Source organism: Petromyzon marinus, chromosome 3 (genome assembly GCF_048934315.1).
Source record: "Petromyzon marinus isolate PM22_M1 ecotype Great Lakes invasive population chromosome 3, UKy_Petmar_22M1.pri1.0, whole genome shotgun sequence".
Taxonomy (NCBI): domain Eukaryota; kingdom Metazoa; phylum Chordata; class Hyperoartia; order Petromyzontiformes; family Petromyzontidae; genus Petromyzon; species Petromyzon marinus.
In genome coordinates, this window is record NC_133669.1 from 14,804,556 (window position 1) to 14,828,561 (window position 24,006).

Sequence of the window (24,006 nt, forward strand, 5' to 3'; positions counted from 1 at the left end):
GGGCGGCTATGGACGTGGCAAACAAAAACATCGTTCACGATCCGACTGTGGAAGTACCGGGATTCTCGCTTCCACGACGACTATGGACCACACTGAACCGCGCTCGAACACAACACGGAAGATGCGCGTACGCGTTCCTTAAATGGAAGATCAAAGAATCGCCCAACTGCGGCTGTGGAGAAGTCTAAACCATCAAGCACATCACCGATGAATGCTCCATCCATGCACATCCTGGCGGTGTCGCTGAAATCCACACTGCGTCAACCACATCATCACTGGACTGGATGAGGAACCTTTGCATACATTTATTACGATCAATAAAAAAACTCTTGCATTTCACAATGTCATACGAAAGAAGAAGACAACACATTTATGCTTACGCGATTAAACCCCAAAAAAACCCCATTTATTATGAATAATATTGGTTGCGAAAGCCTACGTGTCAAACGCGAAGTTTGAGTTTGGCTCTGATTCAAGGTGCGCTGCGTTTAACTCGCCGCGCTGTCCAGAGAGCCGCTCTTTGCTTTATGACTGTGATGGCGGTAGCCGTCTTATCTCAGCCAGCTCTCCCTTGCAAAACAAAAGGTGTAATTCAAATTGGCCTCTTACGATTGTGGTGGTTTGTATAATTATCACTGTTATTTTTGTTGCTCTTGCAGTTTAGACAAATTCGCTATACAGGCCAAGTAGCGATATAATGTGCACCTCAAGTGTGTGTCTGTATATATCTCATATACTGGCGCACACATTACACCCAGAATATACGGATACCGTCACACGATTATGTAAATCGTCCGCATCATGCGCATGTGTGGTTTGGCAGCACAAAGCAGGTTCCGTTCGTGTGCCCGAGCGATTATCGCTCCGTATTGCGTGGGTTTCTCCGGGAATTCCAAATTACTGCCACACTTCCCAACTACGCACAAATGTAATTTGTCCAAGCCTCCCGAATGCAGGCAGCACCCTCCTCCTGAACAGATCTCGAGGATCACAAAACGAAGGAAGGGCATTATTAGCAGCAAGTGAACGTCGCCCAATGCTCACTGTGCCGTCCCGGCCTTCATAGGTGCTCGTCAACAGCACTTGCCTCACTGGTCCGTATTTGGGCTATAAAGGGGGATCTTTATCTCTGCTTTAAATATTTCCCGGGACACCCGGGTGGGTGGATCGTGCGAAGATCACCGGGGCGCTCTGAGATGTGCGACCCCATGCAGGGCCCGATACAGGAATCGCATCACCCGGGATAAATCTGTGCACGATCCACCAACCCCCCACCAGCGCACAGCTGCGCACGTGGCGTGCGGAGAGCTGGGAACTCGCGCCGGGGTCCGGCCGATCGAGCTGCGTTGCCTGCGCTGGCTGGGCGCCGGGATGAACACCTGGGCACCCAACGCGAATGTTTCTAATCATGAATCCGGTCAACAAACAAAATAGTTGCATATGTGTCATTGACTACCTAACCGTGTCAAACAATCTTTCCGCATTTCATTTAATTGAAAGGACATCGGGAAACGCTATGTAAGCCACTGTTAACGCACCATCATTAACACAAAGGTAAAACAAACATTGTTAACAAAAAATGTTACAATGACAATGATATATCAGCATCATCATCATCATCATCGATTGAGCAGAGGCGTTACACGCCACGCGTGGCCGCTTACTTCGTGCGGGATGATGCTGCCAGGGTCTCCCAAACTCCGTCACCACCGCTCGCCTAATCACGTTCGCTCGTCGTCTGCGTTCAAATGCAAGGTCGCCGCTAGACGCTGCACATGCCTGATAATTATTAGATGGTCGTTTGTATCGGGTAAGACGACGGTTCTGTTTGGGATGAGAGGATGTTTTTGTTTGGGATGGGAGGAGGGTTATTTTTAGGATGAGAGGAGGGTTTTGTATGGGAGGAGATGATGTTTATATATGGGATGAGAGGAGGGTTCTGTATGTTATGGGAGAGTTCTGTATGGGATGGGGTAAGGGTCCTGTAGGGGATGAGCCGTTTCGTGGTTGCTAAATTTCCCCCCACAAACCCTTTCCACTCGCAGCCCCAACATGTCACGTGACCCGCAGCACTCCCCCATGGACCTGAGGCTGACGCCCCCGGGGCGAGCGATGAGAGGCCACCTGGGTGGAGCGCTCGCCACCTTGGAGAAGCGAGGCCTCCTCGCGCCGCCAGGGCACCTCCATCCCGACGAGATCCCCGAGCTCTTCTACCCTTCGGGCACCCATGGTCTCTTCCCTCCTTCGGGCAACATGGGTGCCAACGTGCCCCCGCGGTTCCCAGGTGCCCCCGGGGCACCGAGGCGCCGCTATATATCGTTCATGGTGGAGGAGATCCTGAAGGGCGACAGCGACGGACGGGAGAGCGAGGACGACTCCTTCCTGGACCTGGCGACATCGGACAGACGCAAGTACGACAACAACAACACAGGGAAAGCAATGGCACGGCTTTACAGACAGAGGCGGATCTAGTAACGCCAATAAAATATGGATTGTCGGGGTTTAAATGGTAACGGGGAGGTAAGGGGGAGGGGCAGAGGTGGCGATGCCCCACCCCCCTGAAGACTAAGCCCCACCCCCCAAACAGAGTCCTGCTCTGTTCGAGCAATTGTCCCTTAACCCGTTTCTGTTACTCACCAAAGACAAATACACAGATCCCCCGTCTAGCCTAAACAGACTTTTGGGGCAAGTGCTCTAAGCGAGCACCTATTAAGGCCTGAACGGTACACGATGGTGGCCAACACCCCACGCCCGGCCGCCTTTGGCTCCTAAGTGGCGATATTTACACATCGTACCAGGTACTCATTTGAGGATGCGTCAACTAGGGGAGGCTCAGGGCCGGTTCAGATAAACGTCACTGTTGTTGGTCACGAGCGGGCCGAGAACTTGGGTTGCTGGGTGTGTAGTGTGGCACGCAAACCGCTACACCACCGCTCCAGGCATTCCTCACCCTCGCGCTCCTCACGCTCCTCACCCCCCACGCTCCTCACCCCCCACGCTCCTCACCCCCCACGCTCCTCACCCCCCACGCTCCTCACCCCCCACGCTCCTCACCCCCCCACGCTCCTCACCCCCCTAATGCCTGATGGGCCCTGGTGTAATCGCACCGCCTGCACACTCGACGGCTAAGCCGAGTGATTGAACGAGTGAACCATATATTTGTTTATAATGCTCGTGAATCTGTTCTTAAGTTCCGTTCATGTACGAAATTATTATTTGCGACATACACGAAATCGTTAAGTAATATTAATCTACTAAAGGGGCGCTACGGTGATGTGATCTTCCTCGCCTGCTACGCAGGAGGTCGGTGGCTTGACCCCGACCCTGACGCCTGCTCTCACCGCGCTTGTGTAGATTCTATACTCTTTTGTTCTTTCGGTAAAGTCACGTAGGTATAAAATATAAAATAAATCACGACGTTTCGGGCGCAACACAAGCGTCCATCATCAGGTGGGAAAGCATGGTCTACTGCTGAGGCATGCTTTCACACCTGATGATGGACGCTTGTGTTGCGCCCGAAACGTCGTGATTTATTGTATTTCTAACTACGTGACTTTAACGAAAGAACCAAAGAGTTTGGATTCCTGCAGTCACGAAAGCTTCAAATCAAGATTCAAGCGTAGATGATTTTCTCCAGGCTCCTCCGCTTTTTTTTCCTTCACATTTAGAAACATGCGTTTAGATTTTGATTTAAAGCTTTCGTGACTGCAGGGATTCATATTCTTGGTTCTTTCGGTAACGTCACGTAGAAGGGAAACAATAAAATAATAAAAATGTAAAACAATGCAACACAAGCAATCATCATCAGGTGTGAAAACCACAAGAAAATTTGAAAAAAGTGGCGGTTATTTTTAACGTTAGCACCACGGAGAGCGATTTGACAGTTTGTTCAGATGGACGAGTCCATCTATGTTCAGAAAAGAGGAGGGGGGAGACGAAAAATAATGGATGCGGTCTGAAAGCCACCTTAAGCGTGATCAATCAATTAAGACCCGAAATGGTTTATCATATCCTTCCAATGATTGCTAAGCCAGAATCCATCTTCTCGGTTGAAATTGTCTCTGTGTTTGTATATGTGGATAGCCTCATGAACGAATCTCTCATTCGTGAACACAAAGCAGACCTGAAACACGGTAGGACCAACACCTCAAATTTTCTTGTTGTGGGTTTCACACCTGATGATGATTGCTTGTGTTGCAGTCGAAACGTCGTGAGAATTTTATTGTTTTATATTTTTATTATTTTGTTTCCCTTCTACGTGACTTTACCGAAAGTACCAAGAACATGCGTTTAGATTATTTCTATTATTTGTGTGCTGTACGTTCACACACGATACGCCACTTCGTTGAGCTACCATTTGTGGCCTGGTTGCTTCTGTAAAAAAAAAAGCTAATAGCTATAGTGGGCTTTATCTGGTAAAATATAAAATAGTTGTATTTTTTATTTTATTAAAATAAAACACAATAGGAGTGCAAAGTATAGGCAAGGTAAGCATAACAACTTTTTAAAGAAGAAAATATATTTAAAATAAAAAAGTTTTTTTGTGATTTGCTTACCTTTCTTATACTTTGTTTTATTGTTTTGTTGTTGTACTGTTTTGTTGTTGTACTGTTTTGTTGTCACTTTCTGACCCGCCCCGACTGGACATCTGTGAAAAAGAGCTTTACAGCTCCATCGGATTCCTCCAGAATAAAATAAAGATCCTGATTCTGTATACGCATGCCATCTGCAATTGGTACATTTAGGCCAATGGAGGGAACAGACCGAACGACGAACAATAGAAACGAGGAGAAAGAGAGGCGGTGCTTGAACCAAATTGTGGTGGCGGTGCCGTGCAGTGCCAATCAATAATTCCGGCGTGCTGTACTAGTAATAAATTGTCATGTTTTGTTTACGTGACAAACCTTACTAATTGGCTGTGTCGGGTGGTGGCAGATTTAACGACGCATTTATATTTTTATATTTACGCGATCAATCCAAAAAAACCTCTTGTGGATGCTATTGGTCGCGAAAGCCCACGTGTTAAACCGTGTCAATGAAGTCTCTGCGCGGAGAAGCGGTGAATCGTTCCACCGTTACGCAGTCCGTGTTCGCGACGATTGCAGTCGACATTGCCGTGACCGCGAATGTTCGTCTGACTTCAGGCAGAAGCGACCCCTGCTCACAAGGGATGCGGAGAATCACGACGTCACGGTGGAGTTCAACTTTGACCCGAGGGACGGTGAGTGTGATGCTCACCCAGTGACCACTGCGTTTGAACCAGGGCAAGGCGAGGTTATTAGACACGGCGAGCAGCTGTGATGTTAGCGGTGCAGCACGCAGCTAATGCCTAGACACAGCGGCTCATACCAAGCCGCCAGACATGATCACTAAATCGTGACACATCGGGACGAATTACCGTGCCATTCACTACAGGTCATTTTCACAGTAATTTAAATTTCACCGATGGATGTGTCTGTCTCTGATATTTGGTATAATTTGGTGGCCTTTTATCGGAAAATGTATTGATAACAACGCAATAAAAACTCGATGGTGACAATGTGACATCACATTCAGCATGGACACGCTTCCACGTGAGTGCTCCTAACTCTCTCCCTGCCTCTCCCTGCCTCCTCCTGTCACCCCCTGCCTCCCCCTGTCACTCCCTGCCTCCTTCTGTCACCCCCTGCCTCTCCCTGCCTCTCCCTGTCACCCCTGTCACTCCCTGCCTCCCCCTGTCACTCCCTGCCTCCTCTCCCTGTCACCCCCTGCCTCCCCCTGTCACTCCCTGCCTCCCCCTGTCACTCCCTGCCTCTCCCTGTCACCCCCTGCCTCCTCTCCCTGTCACCCCCTGCCTCCCCCTGTCACCCCCTGCCTCCCCCTGCCTCCCCCTGTCACCCCCTGCCTCTCCCTGCCTCTCCCTGTCACCCCCTGCCTCCTCTTCCTGTCACCCCCTGCCTCTCTCCATCTTTCTCGTGATTTCCCTGTCTCTACTTACATCCGTCATGGTGCGACTCGCTATCACCCCCTCATCATCCCTCGTCACATTCTCCTCTTGTTTAATCTCTCCATAACCTCTTCGTCATCTGTCTCCTTCATTCACTTCTCCCCCCCCCCCGCTCTCTCCTCCTCCTCCCCCACGGCCCGTTACCCCCATCCGCTCTCCCTCTCAGCACCCTACACCTTCCTGTCCCCCGCGCCGCGCTGGGTGATCCCCGCCATTCCCCGGGGATCTGCGACTTCCTCGGACCCAGGTCCCAGGGCCCAGGCCGCAGCTGGGGGGAGTGCGGCCCCCGGCGGGGGTGCGGTGCCCCCCGTGGCCCCGCCGTTCCCGCGGGACCGCTGCGCTAAGCGGCTCCGCAGGAACCGTACAGTGTTCACTGAGTCGCAACTCACGTGCCTCGAGACCAAGTTCGAGAAGCAGAAGTACCTCTCCACGCCCGACAGGTGAGTCAGAGCGCGTGTGGTGGGGGTGCCCTTGTATTTTTGTTTTAACACAATTGCTCAACAGGCCAAAATGACTCAAATATGCTCAACGGCTCGGAACAAACAGCATCATTCAAAGTTGTAATTGGTAAGAGTTGATACGTTTCTTGAGGTTTAATTAGTGGTTCTCAACCGGGGGGACGCGGACCCCAGGGGGTACGTGATGTGATTCATAAATGTGTGAAATTGTATCGTCCATGACAGTCATTGGTGAATGAATCTGCCAATATCAAATAACTACGCTAACATTTAAATCCAGTTTAACACGTAGGCTTTCGCGACTAATATTATTCATAAGAAAGGTTTTTGGGTGAGATCGCGTTATTTATAAATGTGTCGTAACCCTCCACCACCCGACACGGCCAAACAGTTCACCACTTTAGCCCACCGGTGTGTTGCAGAGTGAATCAACATCATTTACAATTTGTGAGTACGACGTTTCGCTGGTCATTACATCCAGCATCATCGGGAAATTAGCTAGAATGGTGAAGCCCTCCACTTGCTCCCGGTCTTAAAATCCATATAGTATCGAACCCCACGCCCCCGTCCTGCATACCAGGCGAAGAGGGATAGCATCTCGCCACCGCGGTCACACGAGCTTGGGGGAACGGCGACGACGGGATGATCATTCATTCCAATGTCGAGCAGTGCCAGGGGACGATACGAGAAGGGGAAAAGTTCGCGAGCGACTCTTGTGGGTGCGCTAGCGACGCCGCGCGTGCGCTCGCCATGCTTTGTGAGAAATGACTTCTGCTTTGATCGAACCGGATAAGGGGCCGTCCATAAATGACGTCACGCACCTGGGGGGGGTCAGACATTTGTGACGATGTGTGACAAGGGAGGGGGTTTAGAAATGTGACGTCACGTAAAAATGCGCAACTTTAAATAATTATAGACAACACGTTCTATGCACTACAATGACAATAGTTTAAAGCGATTTGAAGCATGTATTATTATTATTATTTTTGGGGGGGCAGGGCTTTGTGACGTCATATTTGAGGGGGGAGGGGGGGGGGTCAAAAATCGTCCAAAATCGCCGGCGTGTCGATCAGGACGCGCGTGGGGGGGGAGCCACTAGCGCCAGCAAGGGGGGGTACACGAGGTCACGGGGTACACGAGGTCACGGGGTATACGGGGTACACGGGGCTCACGGGGTACACGGGGTACACGGGGTACACGAGCTCACGGGGTACACGAGCTCACGAGCTCACGGGGTACACGAGCTCACGGGGTACACGAGCTCACGGGGTACACGTGGTACACGAGGTCACGAGGTCACGGGGTACACGGGGTACACGAGGTACACGGGGTACACGAGCTCACGGGGTACATGAGGTCACGAGGTCACGAGGTCACGGGGTACACGGGGCTCACGGGGCACACGAGCTCACGAGCTCACGGGGTACACGAGCTCACGTGGTACACGTGGTACACGAGGTCACGAGGTCACGGGGTACACGGGGTACACGAGGTACACGGGGTACACGAGCTCACGGGGTACATGAGGTCACGAGGTCACGAGGTCACGGGGTACACGGGGCTCACGGGGCACACGAGCTCACGAGCTCACGGGGTAGACGAACTCACGGATCACGGCAAATGGCTCTTCTTGTAATGCGTTCCAGCGTGCGCCAGTTCTGGGAAGTATGATAACATCAGTTTTGTTTTGAATGGTTTTAAGTTTTGGGCAACCCTTTGATTAATTTGGCTGCTGTGTTACGATCACGTAAACTCCCCAATAGAGAGGCAATTCTTCACTCGGGTTTCGTTCATGAGCATAGACTTTATGAGAGTTCACGTGTCCGCAATGTACCCACCCCCACCATCCGCGAGTTTTAAACGGACAGAAATAATGTATGAGTTAGAAATAGTCCCAATAACTGTCACAACAGGTGGAGTGTGTTTATGAGTTTATGTTGTGTTTGTGAGTGTTGTTGTTGTTTGTGAGTGTTGTTGTTTGGTGTTGTCGTGTCTCCCTACAGGATTGATTTGGCCGGATGTCTGGGCCTAACTCAACTTCAGGTGAAAACCTGGTACCAGAATCGGCGCATGAAATGGAAGAAAATTGTAAGGGCCCTTCCTTCGTCATTTCACTGATCAAATCTCACCTTCGCATAACTGATTTTCTGTATACGTATTTACAGGAAGCTTGGTGATTGCCAAGACAGAAATGTTAGCAAATGTTGGCATTGATAGAGACAGAATCCTGAGACCAGAGGGAAAATTGCACGCAGATCTTGACAGCGAAGCAATTTAATAGGGACAATTAATTAAGTGGAGATTGAATCCAGTACAGTATAGACTTCCAGGATTACAAATGAGGCCACAAACAGTGCGATGGACAATGCTGGAGACCTGCACTGTTGGCCGATGAATCCCGCGTTTTAATCCACAGTTTGTTCAATGGTCCTTGTAACACGGTGGTGGGATCAGACAGAGGTGTGGGGCTGCATCACAGCCAGCGGTGTCGGTGATTAACAGGAAACTGGGGTACACTCGGGGTGCATCTTGACTGCTCATAAAAGTACCGGCAGCTATCTTCTGATCCCTCGCTTAATTTCCTCAGGAAGGCAACTCATCGGACAGGAATTAATCTTCCAGTGAGACGCAGTGATCCTTAAGCACACAGCACACCTGGTGCACAATGTCTGGCGAGTGAACAGGCACGAATAAACACTCGCAGCCACGGCTTGGCATGCACCAAGTCTAGACATGAGGCTGTTCGGAGCGAGCCAGTGTGTAGGTGAACGAGTATAAGTTCGTTTGTCGTCATTCCTCCGCACGTCCGATTACAGTGTAACAAAAACAACTCTGGGTAGTAAGTGTTATTTCCGAATTGCTTATGCTTCAAAAGTACAGAAATTTGGTATCATTCCCCACAAACTTTGCTTTTGTGACCAGGACAGTGGTATTTTTAAATTTACCTATTTTCAATGAGAAAACGTGGTGTGCATTTGTGTCATTCGTTCACATAAAGTCCTGGTCACAAAAGCAAAGTTTGTGGGGAATCATAGCCATTTTCTGTACTTTTTGGCAATAAGCAATAAAAAATATAACACTTAGTATACCCAGGAACAAAAATTATGTTACATACTGTTATCATGGTTGACTACGTACGTTGCGAAAGATGTTCAACATACATCCATGCATATGTGGTCGAGTAAGTGGGCGAGCATGCTGCCGAGGGATTCCTTGAGTGAGTTTCCCCTTCGTGTGCCTCTTCAGGTGGTAGGCAGCGGCTTGCTTTCCCCCACGAAGCCCAAGGGTCGCCCCCGTAAGGACTCGATTCCATCGAGCCGAGAGCTGGAGCAGCTGGAGAGGCTGCAGCAGATGGAGCAGGAAGCCGAGTTCGGCTCTCCCCTCCCCAGCCCAACGCCCACGGACCAAAGCCATCCCAGCTCTCCATCTTCTGACGCAGCAGCAGCAGCATCGTCTGCTGCATCTCCTGCTGCATCGACATCACTCTCCGGAGATGCGTCCTCGGTTGCGTCTCAAGCGTCTTCGACTGCGTCATCTCCCGGAGCCAGGGAGCCTGGTGCTGCTGCTGGCGCTACTTCTCCCGCTGCAGCCTCATCTACAGCCACAAATCCGACTCTATCATCGCCAGCTTCAGCCACATGCGACGACGCCTCGAGGGGAGCGGCGCTCCCATGTCGAGCCGCAGTCGTGACCAGGGCAGTTGCTCGCACTCCAGGCTCTTCAGCGGCACCCGAGCGGGGGCAGCAGCAGCAGCAGCGTCTAGCTTAGGGCAGCAGCAGCAGCATCGTGTACTGCGGGAGTAGCCACATCTGCCAATGGGGCCGCATTGATTAAAAGGGACAAAGATTCCCTGTATAGCCGAACAGACTGTTGGGGCAAGTGCTTTTTGCGAGCGCCCTTTGAAGGCCAAAACGGTACACGAGGGGGTGGGTGGCGAGCACCACGCCCGGCCGTCTTTGTCTCCCTAGTGGCGATGATTTTACACACCGCACCAGATACTCATTTGAGGCTGAGTGGATCTAGGGGAGGCCCAGGACTGGTTCAGATAATCGTTACTGGTGTTGGCCGTGAAGGGAAATCGAACTCTGGTTGCCGTGTTCGTAGCGCAGTGCGCCAACCGCTACACTACCGCTCCCCACATTTCATTACGTCTCTCCCCCTTTTACGTAACTTCACAAATACGTCGTCACTTTATTAATACCACTGCCTGGATTGCGTCGCCTCAACCCACACTTGCGTCACTGACGCCATCTGTCCTGTCTGGTTTCCGTCGCCTCTCAGCCTTCGCATCCTCCTACCCTGTTATCGTTTTCATTTACATCGTTTCCATATCCGTCGTCGCGCCTTTCACGAACGCATCCCCGACGTAACTCGGGATTTGACTGTACATATTTGTAGATTTCTCCAATTGTATTTCACCACATTTCAAATGATGTTTTATTCCCTACCCTGGTAGCTATTTTTCGTGTTGCGCATATTCTGCCGTTCAGACACAAATCGTGCTGATGATTGTATCACGTGTGATGTAGGGAGCAGAGGCGCTGCAGTTAACGCACTGCACTAACGAACCCAGCACGTTGAGTTTGACTCCTGGCCAAGGCGAGTGATATCTGAACCGGTTCGCAGGCCCTCCCATAAGTCGAGGCAGCCTTTTAAAACGAGTACCCGGTTGGGTGTGTAAACATCAGCACTCGCAGGAGGGTTAGCTGAAGGTGGCCGGGTGTCATTCTGGCCACAACGTCCCCCACACCATCCCAGCCTTAGTATGGTGCTCGCTAGCAGCACTTGCTCCAAGTCTGTTAAAAGCTATCTGGGGGATCTTTTCCTTTGTGATTTTGTCACGTGTGACGTGGAGGGAGCGCTCCCTCGATTTAAGAGAGCGACATTGTGTGTGTAACGCTTTGTGTGTGTGCGTAAAATCGGGAGTACTTAATTGTACACCTTTGCTCTCTGTACCGTCACGTGGCGCGTGCTTTGTAATCATCGCAGACCCGTAGCTCGCGTTGGCTTGGTTTGTATTTGAACCGACACGGTTGGTCAGGCATGAGTAGGTGGTTGAGTCGCGAGGACCCGTGGGTGTTACGTGGGGAAAAACCCGGGCCAATTGGTTCCGAGGAGGGCATGGTGTGGCGCCGCTGGTGATGAGACGGGAACATCGGCAAATCACCCCCCCTCCCCCCCGTGTGGGTAATGCCTGCAGGCGGAGTCAATCTGGGCGTTGCCCCACACACAGCCGTCCACGGTGTGAAGAATGGATTAATAATAATAATAATTCACGAGCTGGGCTGGCGCACAGTTTAACAGAACCGTCGCCGAATTATGCTCTTGTTTGCGATGGGCAAACGCGTTCACGAGCTCTAAATGCCAACGTTGAGGTCGGCTCTGCACGGGAAGCGTGCTGCAGTCGCAGAGAAGACAGAGTTGCAGTTTCTGCGTTTCCTCCGTTAAAGGAGCGCCGACTGCAGTTGTTTACTATACGGACTAAAGTTTGGGTCGCATTGCCACCATCGCACCGCTTGTGCCGTGAATGTTACATTTATGAAGGCGATGGTGATGCTCTGATGCGGGTTCGTCTTCTCCGTACGGCGGTTGTTGATGTAGGGCAGCAGCTGTAGCAAGACATTAAGGTGGTTGAGCCAGATAGCTGCGTCAGGAGTAGCTACCGGTTCACAAATGCGCCTCGTTGCGCATTTGTGAACCGGTAGCGGTTGATGGTTCCTACCGGTGCCTTCGAGGAATGTCAAAGCCAGGACGCGATGCTTGGCTCTCGAATGAGGCGTTCATTCTGCACATCGGTGGTGTTCCACTCTGTTCAGAAAATCTGGGCCGCGCCACCGCCAACCGGTCGCGTCACATCTCCGGAGCTAAGCGGTGGTTGGGAATTGCTTTGCTTGGATGGGCGATCGCCGTGCGCAACAACGCTTGGCGATGCTGCTACGTTGGCAGTGGTTGTCCCACCTGATGACGGTTGCTTGTGTTGCGATCGAAACGTCGTGATCTGTTAATTTTCTACCTACGTGACTTTACCGAAAGAACCAAAGAGTATGGATTCCTGCAGTCACGAAAGCTTCAAATCAACAATCACTCGGTTTAACAAGTAGTCGGCTTTGGCGACCAATATCTATCATACAGGTTTTTTGGGGGTTAGATGGCGTAAATATTTATTTGCGACGCATGCGAATACTTACGCGATCTAACCCCCGACAAAACTCCATTATGAACAACCACTCGCCAATACGTTCTTCAATATAGCACTGCCTAAAAATGGGTACCAACATATTTATCGTAGGTAACATAGCAATACAACGGGCCTTCTTCATCGCGCATCGGTGCAACGTTTATTTCGAGTCTGTCGGGATGCATTGTCGGACGTAGAAGACCGGGCAGCAACAGCATTTGTTGTATTGCACTTCTGTACTCTCCGACGTCACCAATGCGCACTGACGATGCGTGGTGAAGTATGGTCAAATAACCCCCACGACCCGCATGGCGTGGGGAAGCCCCCCCCTCCCCCCCCCCATCCACGAGTGGATTGACAAAAGGGCTGTACACGTCGGTACCCCAGAAACCTTTCGTTTGAGAGCGTTGAGATGGGGTCATCATTGCCTCCAAACGTCAGCCTATTCTATGGCGTTCCTCTCTAAAGCAGGGCTCGGAGATGAATGGGGTGAGATCTCGCCCCAGTGGGGACTCCTCCCCTGGGTGACGGGCCCCTCTCTCCGCTCGCGAGTGCCCTCACGGAGCGCCCCCCCCCCCATAGATGACTTGATTGAAACCCATGTGCCTTAGGGGCCGTCCATAAATGGCGTCACGCACCTGGGGGGGGGGGGTCAGACATTTGTGACGAGGGGGGAGTAATGTGACGTCACATCAAAATGTGCAACTTTAAATAAATATAGACAAGACGTTCTACTTAATTAAATATGCTTTTTAATAAATGTTTTCTCCTACAACATCAGAGTGCAGCGCCACATTAAATACGCACTACAATGACAATAGTTTAAAGCGATTTGAAGCATGTTTTATTTGGGGGGGAGGGGGGCAGAGCTTTGTGACGTCATATTTGAGGGGGGGAGGGTCTGACTTTTTGTGACGCCGTGTGACGAGGGGGGGGGGCGGTCAAAAATCATGTGACGTCATTTATGGACGGCCCCTTATTATAAAGTATAACGTGTGTGTATACATGTGTAGTGGAGTATGAAGGTGTGTTGTGGAAACTGCGCGATTGCATGATCACACGGACAGTGTGGGGTTATCTGGGGTCATCCTGTGGAGAAGGCGAAAACAGCGTGGGTCGTGTTAGGACAGCCAGGTGCAAGGGCTGGGATGATGAGGTAACGGTTGGGCCAATTAAGCCAGAGGATCAGCAACGGCGGTGATTGGCTGTGGCTGTTGTCAGGGGCGAGGAGGCGTCGAGATGTCTGGAGAAAGGCCGGTGTTTGAGGACGCGAAGCGTGCGCTCCGCACGCGGGCCAATTAATTAGCGATAATGAGAATGGGGATAAATTGTGGGAGACACACAGAGAGCGAGTTGGAATCTGGACGAGGGAGACGTGGAGTTTGGAAACAAGAGTGGGAAACGGAGTTGGAACAGAGTGTGAAGCGAGACGAAGTAGTTAGCAGTGGAGTGAGCGTAGCGATAGCGGAGTTGAAGACGCTGTGTGCGGAGTGTGCGAAGTCGCTGTGTGGGAAGACGCTGTGTGCGGAGGAGCTGAAGAGAATATCCAGCAGTGGAGAGAGCGTAGCGGTAGCGGAGTTGAAGACGCTGTGTGCGGAGTGTGCGAAGTCGCTGTGTGGGAAGACGCTGTGTGCAGAGTTGCTGAATGGGGAGTCGGTGAGTGCGAAGCAAGTGAAGTGATAGTGGGGAGACAAAGGTGGTGAGCGAGACGAACGGAACACGGCGAGCGTGCTGTGGTGACCTGGATGCTGTGGAGTGTGGAGGACATGTTGAATGTTGTAAATAAAGCGGTGTTCGAAGAAAGACAGAAGTTGTCCGTGTAAAGTCGAGCACTACAGATGCATAGTTATTGTTGTTGTGCAGTTACTGGTGGCCTTGTGGGCTACTAGGCGACATGACAATCCTCTACCAACTCGCTGTGCGCCGCGTCCTGGTGGATTGTGGGCAGCAAAATAATAAACACATAAGCAGAGGTCTATTTTATCGCCAATAGTAACATAAACAAAATTATGTCCGCGTACCAAGAGTACTTTTACTCCAGTGCATTAGCTATCGAGTGTGCGAGCGATACAGCTGCACCGGGGTCCCACGTGCCCAGAGTGGAGGGGGAGGGTCGCCTAAGCGCCAGCTTCTGAAGAGGAGAAGAATTTGGACACGGGGGCCATGCCACTCACGCTGCGCCTCTGTTCTGGACCACGTGTTTGTCGAACACACTGGCGTGAATGTGCCCCACGGTGATCACGGAGGATTCTTGCCGTGACAGAATACGCAACGCGGAGGCATTTGTTAAACTGGCCACTCCCTGCGAATGAGACTCGTAAAAGAAGTTAAAACCAGTCCAGAGGGTGGCTGTTTGCCTAAATGTTGCTGCTGTCGAGAAAGCCATAGCGTGATGGAATAAATCGCGAGTTTATTTTTGTAGGCGATTAAACATACTATTGTCTGTTATATATACAGTATGTGTATTCAGTATGGCAGTGATGCAGGCTACTCATTCATTGAAGGTTGGGTGGATCGCGTGGAAACGGGGACATCGCCCTGCAGGGCCAGGATGGTTTCTATATCTTGAATGCAGCCGGCGTGTTAAACTATCTGCGTGAAGTGATGGTTGAGCGGTCTCCGCTCATGTGTGGACAGCTCCGGGCAGTCTGGTTTCCTCCTACAAAAAAAAAGAAACTTAAATAAGTAATATTAAAAAAAAAACACTTTTTTTAAAAACACGCTTTTATGAAATGTACTAGTAATGGAAGAACTCCACGACTCCAGGAAGTGGCCCAGAAGCTTGGCCACAACGTAAGGGGGGACCGTGGCCAATTACAGGCAACGTCAGTTGAGCGTGGACAATTAGACCCAAGCCGAAACATAACATATCAAATGAATGTTTAAAATATATTTGTTTTTATGATAGAATATAGTATTGGCATCAGTATGACATAAGTATACCAAGTTTGCAGTCGATACCACATTGGGAAGTGGGTTAAAATTGAGTTAGAAGATTTGAGGATACAACAACAGACAGAGTGAGTTAAATGTAAGTGTGTAATAATAATAAAAAATGGCCCACTTTCTAGTATGGGGCCCTCCTGAAAACGAGTCTTGAGACTCGGTAAAGCTTTTTTAGATAATACATGCACCAGCGTGTGTCGGGAATGGTGGTGCAGTGATTTTGGGTAATTCGTTACGCACCAGCAATTATAGGGTTACATTCCCTACAATGCAGAACATGAGAGATAAAAAATAGTGTCTGAAACTGTCCTGAGCATATCCTAGATCGACTCGGCCTTAAATGAAGTACTGTACTTGGTTTGGGGTACAAAGGCAGCCGAAAGTGGCTCGGTCGCAAGACCTCCACGCGCTTCGTGCCGCCTGGAATCGGTGCTCACGATCAGCGTTGCGCCCTTGAGGCTACGAGGACAGCGGGAAGAAGATCTTTGTTTCGTTTTGGTACTTGGCGAGGAGGCGTTTTATCAGCGCATTGAGTAAAGAAACATAATGGTCACCATCATCGTAATAAATAGGCCATAACCATCATGATAATAGCCATCAGTCATAAACAATCATCGTATTCATCCTCGCTAATCAAATGATCATCATCACCACCACCACCAATCAGAGGCTCGCCGGGATGACTCTCCTCCTGAGACCGATTAAAGCGATCACCACGTTTTTGCGCGAGACGTCGATTGCTGGTGTTGCTCTGTCCCCATGCTGTAGACAGTTTCACGAGAGAGGCCACGCGTGCCCGTAACTTTACCCCACCAACACGAGTATCCTGCCCGGCTGGTGGCCAAACCATCAGACCCGTTCCTCCACCACCACCACCGCTTGGGCAGTGAAATAAGAAATGAAGCCACCGACCCCGCACCGCGATAATCAAATGTGTACATGACGAGCCAACTCATCGTAACAGAAACACAGTCATTATGGGATTCTCATCATGTTCAGATTATATTATTATCGTTGGCGTTAGCCGAGCTGATGGGCACCACGGTGTCGGCGTGGGCGCTGCACGTACGGTTGATGGATCCCAGAGGCAGACATCGTAGCCTCTGAGCACTGGTGACCATCCTCTACTGATGAGTCCCAATAAGGACAACACCGGCCCCACGTGTTGCCTCGCGCCGTGTCACCTCTGCCTGTCAGTCTGTCAAAATATGCTTTACATTTATTGTGATGGTGACCGAAGACAAGAGGCGACCACAAAGTACTATTTATTCAGGAATTAGCTGATGGTTTTTTTTTTGCATAATGCACAAAAACTTCAAATCTAGAATTAAAAGTCTGAATGCGTTGTGTGCGCGCGCGTTTGTCGTGCACGGTGCGAATCTCGGGACGATCGTGACTCTTACTATCAAGCGATCTTCTCGGAAACGTTTGTGATGTACTTGATCGTGTGCGTGCACAGCTGTGAGCTGTATGTTTAAGACTCGCAGCCGCCACTTGTGTGGATCCGACCCGGAGGCGATGTACTTCGATTAAACTTTTAAGACGGCATTACTGAAAATAAGCAAGTCATAGATACGATTCTGTCTCGGCGTAGCGCAAGTATAGAGATTTCAGCCCGTCAGCCAAGTGGCATCATTGACCGATGCATTGTCTCGCAGAGTCTGTTCAGGCAGGAGAAACTCTGGGCTGAACTCAACTGGTGAGCCGTCCGTCCTGTTTAACCGATGCTGGTGTTTTCCAGGCGTCACGAAGGGCCAACTCGTTCAGTGCGAAGCGGAAAGTTGTACAGCACACTCGGGATGCGTCGTCGTCGTCGGCGGCGTCGTGGTGGTGGTGGGGGGAATTATTCGATGAGATATTGAATCGAGGCTAAAGCTTGCGCGTCTTTTTAATTGAGAGCGAGCGAGGCTCCCGTTGAGCAGAGTTTACATTAAAACATTACCCTAACGGGCCCTGGTGCTTCACGCGTTGTGGTATCGCGGGCGTCTGTTACTGTGTGTGTGCAACTGTGTGTGTGTAACTGTGTGTGTGTTACTGTGTGTAACTGTGTGTGTGTGTTACTGTGTGTTACTGTGTGTGTGTTGCTGTGTGTTTTACCGGCGAGCGGTAGTGTAGCGATTTGCGCGCTGCGCTACGAACTTGGCCACCCGGGTTCGATACCTGCTCACGGGCAACACCAGTGACGATTATCTGAACCGGCTCCGGGCCTCCTCTAGGTCGACTCAGCCTCAAACGAGTACCAAGTGGCACAAACCTAGACACCCGAGTTGAATTCGCAAACACGGCTGACATCAGTGGAATGTGACAACTGAACAAGCCCTGAGTCTCGGTGGACCCATTCTTAAACGAGAGCAGCCAGGCATGGGTGTTGACCACATTGTGCCCCTGTGCGCCTTTGCGAACCTGACATGCGCTTCAGAACAGCGCTTGCCCCATTAGTCCAATGCGGACATACGAGCGATATTATCTGTGTGCATGCATGAATGGGTGTGTCTTTGTCTTTGAATGAGCTGACATAGCAGCAGCATCAAAAGCCACCGTTTTTTAAACCTCGCCTTTTTTCCGCTAAGCATCAGTGATCATGATCTCACTTCCGTCTTTCCACGGCTGGCTGAGAGCGGGCTATTGTGAGGTTGAATTGTAAGCCAGGCGAATATCTACTGCCACGGTGCAAGAACGGCAACCAATTGCCTGTTGGACAGATGAGCTCCATGGTAGGTGCTGGTGTCAAGGACATAGACCGCGCATTCATTATTCCTCCACTACAGGGCACCGCAGATTTAGCTTGGAGCCAACACGCGTGGATGTACCGAATATGCTCTAGGATGCTGTTAACAATACGGCCCTAGGCCGCACAGAAATCTAGCATCCTCCCGTCGTTAAAGTTTTACTAATTGTCACATGTTTGCCCAGTGATGTTGCCTTCATATCGTACGACTGAATCACTGCCACACGCGTATAACCCTGGCGGGCTACTTGTTTGTATAAAAGTACGTTGACACTTGCTTGTACATTTACTGACTGCACTTTTGGCAAGAACAACAAATATAGCATAAAATTTTGATTTAAAGCTTTCGTGACTGCAGTAATTCATTTTCTTAGTTCTTTCGGTAAAGTCACGTTGAAGAGAAACAATAAAATAATAAAATATATATAAAACAATAAAAATTCTCACGACGTTTCGACCATAACACAAACGGTCGTCATCAGGTGTGTCGGTTTGCATAAATTTACATATTTTCAAACGGTTTATTTATTTCAGAACATAGATGGACTAGTCCTTCTAAATAAACTGCCAAATCGCTGTGCGTGGCGCTAACGTTTTTTATATAAATAAATAAAATACACCTTTAAAAATAAATAAATTTATGCAAACCGACACACCTGATGACGACCGTTTGTGTTATGGTCGAAACGTCGTGAGAATTTGTATTGTTTTATATATATTTTATTATTTTATTGATTCCCTTCAACGTGACTTTACCGAAAGAACTAAGAATATAAATATAGCATTGTTGAGTGTGAGTAGTTTTGACATATTAAGTGTTTATGCACCCACGACGGTCACAACTCAACTCTTTTTTAATCTCTCGGCGAATGGGGGGGGGGGGAGAGAGAGGGGGGGGGTCACCCGTCACCTCCTAGGGCGAGGCCCCACGCAGGAGGAGGCTTCCTGCTCGCTCGTTAAGGGTCATGGGCAGCGCCTTGATGCGGCACGAGTGACCACACACCTCGCTACGAGAATAACTGTGATGATTTCACTTTGTGAAAATAATAGTGTACTGGCTATTCATCCACAGGAGTGGAACAACGCGAACGTCGAGAACAAACACCTCACTCGGGACCCAGAAATCGTTCACCTACTGGCTTTGATATTCCTCCTCGAAGACACTGCTGGTGGAACCATCAACCGCATTATGGACATCAACAGGCCGATGCGCACGTCTCCTTCATGGCTAGAAACTTAAAGACACAAGCCACGGTGCGACTGTGGCCATGCAACCCGAACTATGGACGACATTGTAAACCACTGGAGTTTGCGCTCCTTCAACAGAGATGGAAATAGCAAAACTACCCGAGCTGTAATAACACATGAAGCCCTCTCGTCGTGGCTTAGCAGGCCTCGACAACGGCATTCAGCTCCCTGAACATATTGCTGCTGCCATCATGCGCGCGAATGGAATAGCAGCGTTCAGCCTCGTTGGGACTCATGGGTACAAAATTAGCTTCAACTGCTCGGTGACCAGGGAGATAACAGCTGATTCTTAAATCTTTCGGTACGGATGTGTGGTTGTTATCCCCTCAGAGGAGAGGGTTTTCTGTGGACACTTTCCGGATTCGTGCCGCGTGCCAAACCCCCATGGAAATGGCCAAACAACTCCAACGCAGCACTCTCCTATAATACATTAATTTTGAAACTCGGTGATGAGGCAAATCCTGGATAAATATAGAGGACACCAATGTATATACATATGTCTTTTAATTATTTGAGGATTCTGCATCGGGATGCTTGGACAATTCCACGAATGAGTGCAGTGCACATCTAAGTTTTTGGCATATGAGTAATTGAATTAGAATGCTTGTTCTTCGTGTCTCCTATCCAACATAAGAACCTTATGGCGGGACCCCGGGGTTCCGAATGAGCGGAAGTCAAAATGGTTATTAATTAATTTATTTCTGGCGACTCCGTCCCACCGCGCACATAAACGCCGTGACCCGCCTGGCGCGGATCGTTCTGTTGTCGTCCAAGCGCAGCAGCGAGGACGAATGCGCAGAAGAAACAAAACTTTTAAACTTTGATTAGCGCATCGTGTAGAGCTCGTCGAGAGGAATAGATTGCCGTATCGTTCGCCTTCAACAGACATTAAATGACGTCCCGCCATAAGGTTCGTATATGGTCTCGGTTCGTATATGGTATCTTCCCAATATTCTGCACAGGCCATCGCTTCTGGTTTTGGCATTTCCAAATCTTGAGGGGTGCAATGTGGAGCTGCGGTGCATCTCAGGAGATGACCCATTCTTTGTTTCTCCTGAAATGCACATTGTTCGGTTGAGCAGAACCCCCATGATTTCATGAGAGAGTTGCATCTGCCGAAACCCACTCTCAGTCTGTTTAGGCTCCGCCATGTGAGCCATGTGGAATTTGGAGCCAGATGCGAGCTCCTCACTGGGGAGGATTACTCGCAGGCTCCATTAAGCGGCTTTGCCACTTGAGTCAGTTTAGCCACTTGAATTAGCCACGTGGGGCGATTACAATACGGTCACGTGTGCTCCGCGCACATAAAGTTGCATTGTTTGGACAAAACGATCATATAATAGAATATTAATAACTGCTTACATCGCAACTAATAATACTAAGAATTTCGATTTAAAGCTTTCGTGACTGCAAGGATTCATCTTCTTGGTTCCTTCGGTAAAGTCACGTAGAATGAGAATAAAACAATAAAACAAAATGAGACAATAAGTGAGAATTGTATTGTCTTATTTTGTTTTATTGTTTTATTCTCATTCTACGTGACTTTACCGAAAGAACCAAGAAGATGAACACTAAGAATAATAATACAAGTGCTAGCCATGTATCGAATACTGGACAGCTGTGAAAAAGAGCTTCATAGCTCATCGGATTCCTCCAGTCTAAATAAACATTCTGATTTCTTAGGGAAAAAAAAGTATTTTATATAATGCCCTGGGACAGTAATGCTGTCGCTGTATTAATCTACCTTTTCTAGATTTGAAGCTTTTGTGACTGCAAGGATTCATACTCTTTGTTTTTTTTCAGTAAAGTCATGTAGGTAAAATAAAATAAAACAACTAAATTAAATCACGACGTTTCGAAGGCAACACAAGTTCCGTCTTCAGGTGGAATAGTCACAGCAGAATAGCTGTATCAAGTGAAGAGCTCTGAGACAGCCGGGATTATATACAGGTTAAGGGAGGGGGAGGAGCCAGAAAGGGACGTGGGTGGTGGGGAGGGCTGAGTTCAGCCACCTTTTGTTATGCTGCAGGGGGTTCGGGGGGAGCGATGGCGCACTGCACGAAAGCGAGTACAGCCCCATTTTTGTTAGAAAGCAATGGAAATGGCTGTACAATTATAAGGTAGCTAACGTTTGACTTGATTTATAACATCTTTCCAATGGTTGCTCAATTGGAAACCATCCTCTCGGTTGAAGTTGTGTCTGTGTTTGCATATCTGGATGGCTTCATGGACAAATCTCTGGTAATAACCGGGAGGTTTGCAGAGAACTTTGGTATCAGAGAAAACAATGTCATGAGAACCCGCTGTGTTGAAACAATAATCAGCCACGGCCGAAAAATTCGTTCTGCCGTGTTTCAAATCTGATTTGTGCTCGCGGATTCGGTCAAAATATAATCAGAGTAACATCCCGATTTTGGACAATCTGAAAACGGTACTGGCTAAAAGAATAAATTTCGCTGTCACCCCTAAACATATACCAGTAGAGGATATCATCTCTCAGGTCGATGTAGCCCTCAAAGGCATAGGACACATCCAAGCAGACGTTGCAAGAGCTGAGATAGCCACTATTCTTAAGAATGCTAAGAAACCCATTAGCAACATCAGCAAAAACGAATGCTCTGAACTCACGAATTTAAAAAAGAGGGATGATATAGTCATCCTCTCGGCCGACAAAGGCAATGCCACTGTCATTATGGATAAAAACTCATACAACAACAAAATCCAGGGCCTACTCAATGATGGAAGCTACTCAAACATTAAAAGTGATCCTACTAACAGCCTAACGATAAAAACCAAAAAGATCATCACTATATATTCTTGGTTCTTTCGGGAAAGTCACGTTGAAGGGAAACAATATTGTTTCCCTTCAAACAATATTGTTTCCCTTCAACGTGACTTTACCGAAAGAACCAAGAATAGGAATCACTGCAGTCACGAAAGCTTTAAATCAAACGATCATCACTAGTTTGACTTCCCTGATCGAACCATCTAAACTTCCCTCCCTAAAACCCTCGGCTGCAAGACCTCCCAGATTCTATGGTCTTCCCAAGATCCATAAAGAAGGTACCCCACTACGACCCATCGTGCCCACGATCAACTCTCCTACCTACAAACTAGCCTGTTTTTTATCGGACACTCTGCGTCCCTTCACTGGCAAGACCACCTCAGCAGTACTTAACTCAAACCAATTGGTTTCTATGGTTAAGAACATTATACTGTGCTCTGAAGATATCCTCGTCAGCTTTGATGTGGTCTCTCTGTTTACCAAGGTCCCAGTACCTGACACCATAACAACAATTGAAGACTTGGTCCAACATGGACTGAACCCTGATGTCCCTGCGCTGGTTAGGTACTGCCTCACCAATACTTACTTTACCTGGAATGGTACCTTCTACAAACAAAATGAGGGTACCCCTATGGGCTCCCCCTTGTCACCAGTGATAGCCAATGTTTTTATGGAGAAATTTGAATCAGACGCCATCCAGACATCCACCCTTCGCCCTTCCCTATGGAAGAGATATGTGGATGACACTTTCGTCATTTGGCCACATGGCCTCCCAGCATTTAACCATTTCCTAGACCACATTAATTCCAGACGCCCATCCATCAAATTCACCATGGAAGTGGAGAAAGATGGCAAGCTGCCATTCCTGGATGTTCTGTTTGAGAGGAGGACTGATGGCTCTTTGGGACATTCTGTTTACAAGAAGTCCACCCACACAGACTCCTACTTGAAGCCTAATTCCCACCACCACCCGACTCAAAAGAACTCTCTCATCAAAACATTATACCATAGGGATCATTGCATTTCTGACCAACACCACCTGGCCAGTGAATTAAAACATGTACATCTGGCCCTCAAGATGATCGGATACTCTGACCGTACCATCCACCAAGCTGTTTCTCCCACTATACAGAAACAACCACCTGATACTCCGATCAAAATCATCACGATACCATACATAGCAGGCGTTACTAAAAAGATTTCCAAAATTCTAAACAAACACAAGATCCAGGTCCGGTTCAATACAGTACACAAAATCCGTGATCTGATCCCATCCGTAAAGGATGTCATTCCTGACTTACAGTACCCCGGTGTTTACAAATTGAGTTGTACCTGCGGTGACTGCTATATCGGGGAGACGAAACGACATATTTCTGACCGAATCCGCGAGCACAAATCAGATTTGAAACACGGCAGAACGAATTCTTCGGCCGTGGCTGATCATTGTTTCAACACAGCGGGTTATCATGACATTATTTTCTCTGATACCAAAGTTCCCTGCAAACCTCCCGGTTATTACCAGAGATTTGTCCATGAAGCCATCCAGATATACAAACACAGACACAACTTCAACCGAGAGGATGGTTTCACATTGAGCAACCATTGGAAAGATGTTATAAATCAAGTCAAACATTAGCTGCCTTATAATTGTACAGCCATTTCCATCTCTCAGTGGGT

The 24,006-nt window shown here is 49.0% G+C and overlaps 1 protein-coding gene and 1 long non-coding RNA gene across 3 annotated transcripts; one reads left to right on the forward strand and one right to left on the reverse strand.

The window, feature by feature from the left end:
• Positions 1–285: 285 nt before the first annotated feature.
• LOC116954707 (uncharacterized) lies at positions 286–7,230 on the reverse strand. The gene is made up of 2 exons (XR_004404741.2): positions 7,022–7,230; positions 286–2,388 (listed from the first exon to the last, which is right to left on the reverse strand). It is a non-coding gene; the product is annotated as an uncharacterized LOC116954707 (long non-coding RNA).
• LOC116954699 (uncharacterized) lies at positions 2,053–21,019 on the forward strand. Of its 2 annotated transcripts, XR_012947131.1 has the most exons (6): positions 2,053–2,411; positions 5,145–5,221; positions 6,153–6,426; positions 8,448–8,532; positions 9,691–18,282; positions 19,369–21,019. XR_012947131.1 is itself a non-coding variant. In XM_032975403.2 (5 exons), the coding sequence occupies exons 1-5, from the start codon at positions 2,053–2,055 to the stop codon at positions 10,210–10,212; spliced, it is 1,317 nt and encodes a 438-aa protein (XP_032831294.2). In that variant the 3' UTR covers positions 10,213–18,796. The 2 variants fall into 2 exon arrangements, 1 of the variants encoding a protein (XP_032831294.2); XM_032975403.2 differs by lacking the exon at positions 19,369–21,019 and having other exon boundaries at positions 9,691–18,796.
• The last annotated feature ends 2,987 nt before the right edge of the window (positions 21,020–24,006 follow it).

Bases quoted from the DNA above. Each gene is read 5' to 3' on its own strand.
- LOC116954699 (XM_032975403.2), top strand. From the start codon at position 2,053: ATGTCACGTGACCCGCAGCACTCCCCCATGGACCTGAGGCTGACGCCC. The intron at 6,427-8,447 runs GTGAGTCAGAGC...GTCTCCCTACAG, and splicing joins TACCTCTCCACGCCCGACAG to GATTGATTTGGCCGGATGTC. The intron at 8,533-9,690 runs GTAAGGGCCCTT...GTGCCTCTTCAG, and splicing joins GCATGAAATGGAAGAAAATT to GTGGTAGGCAGCGGCTTGCT.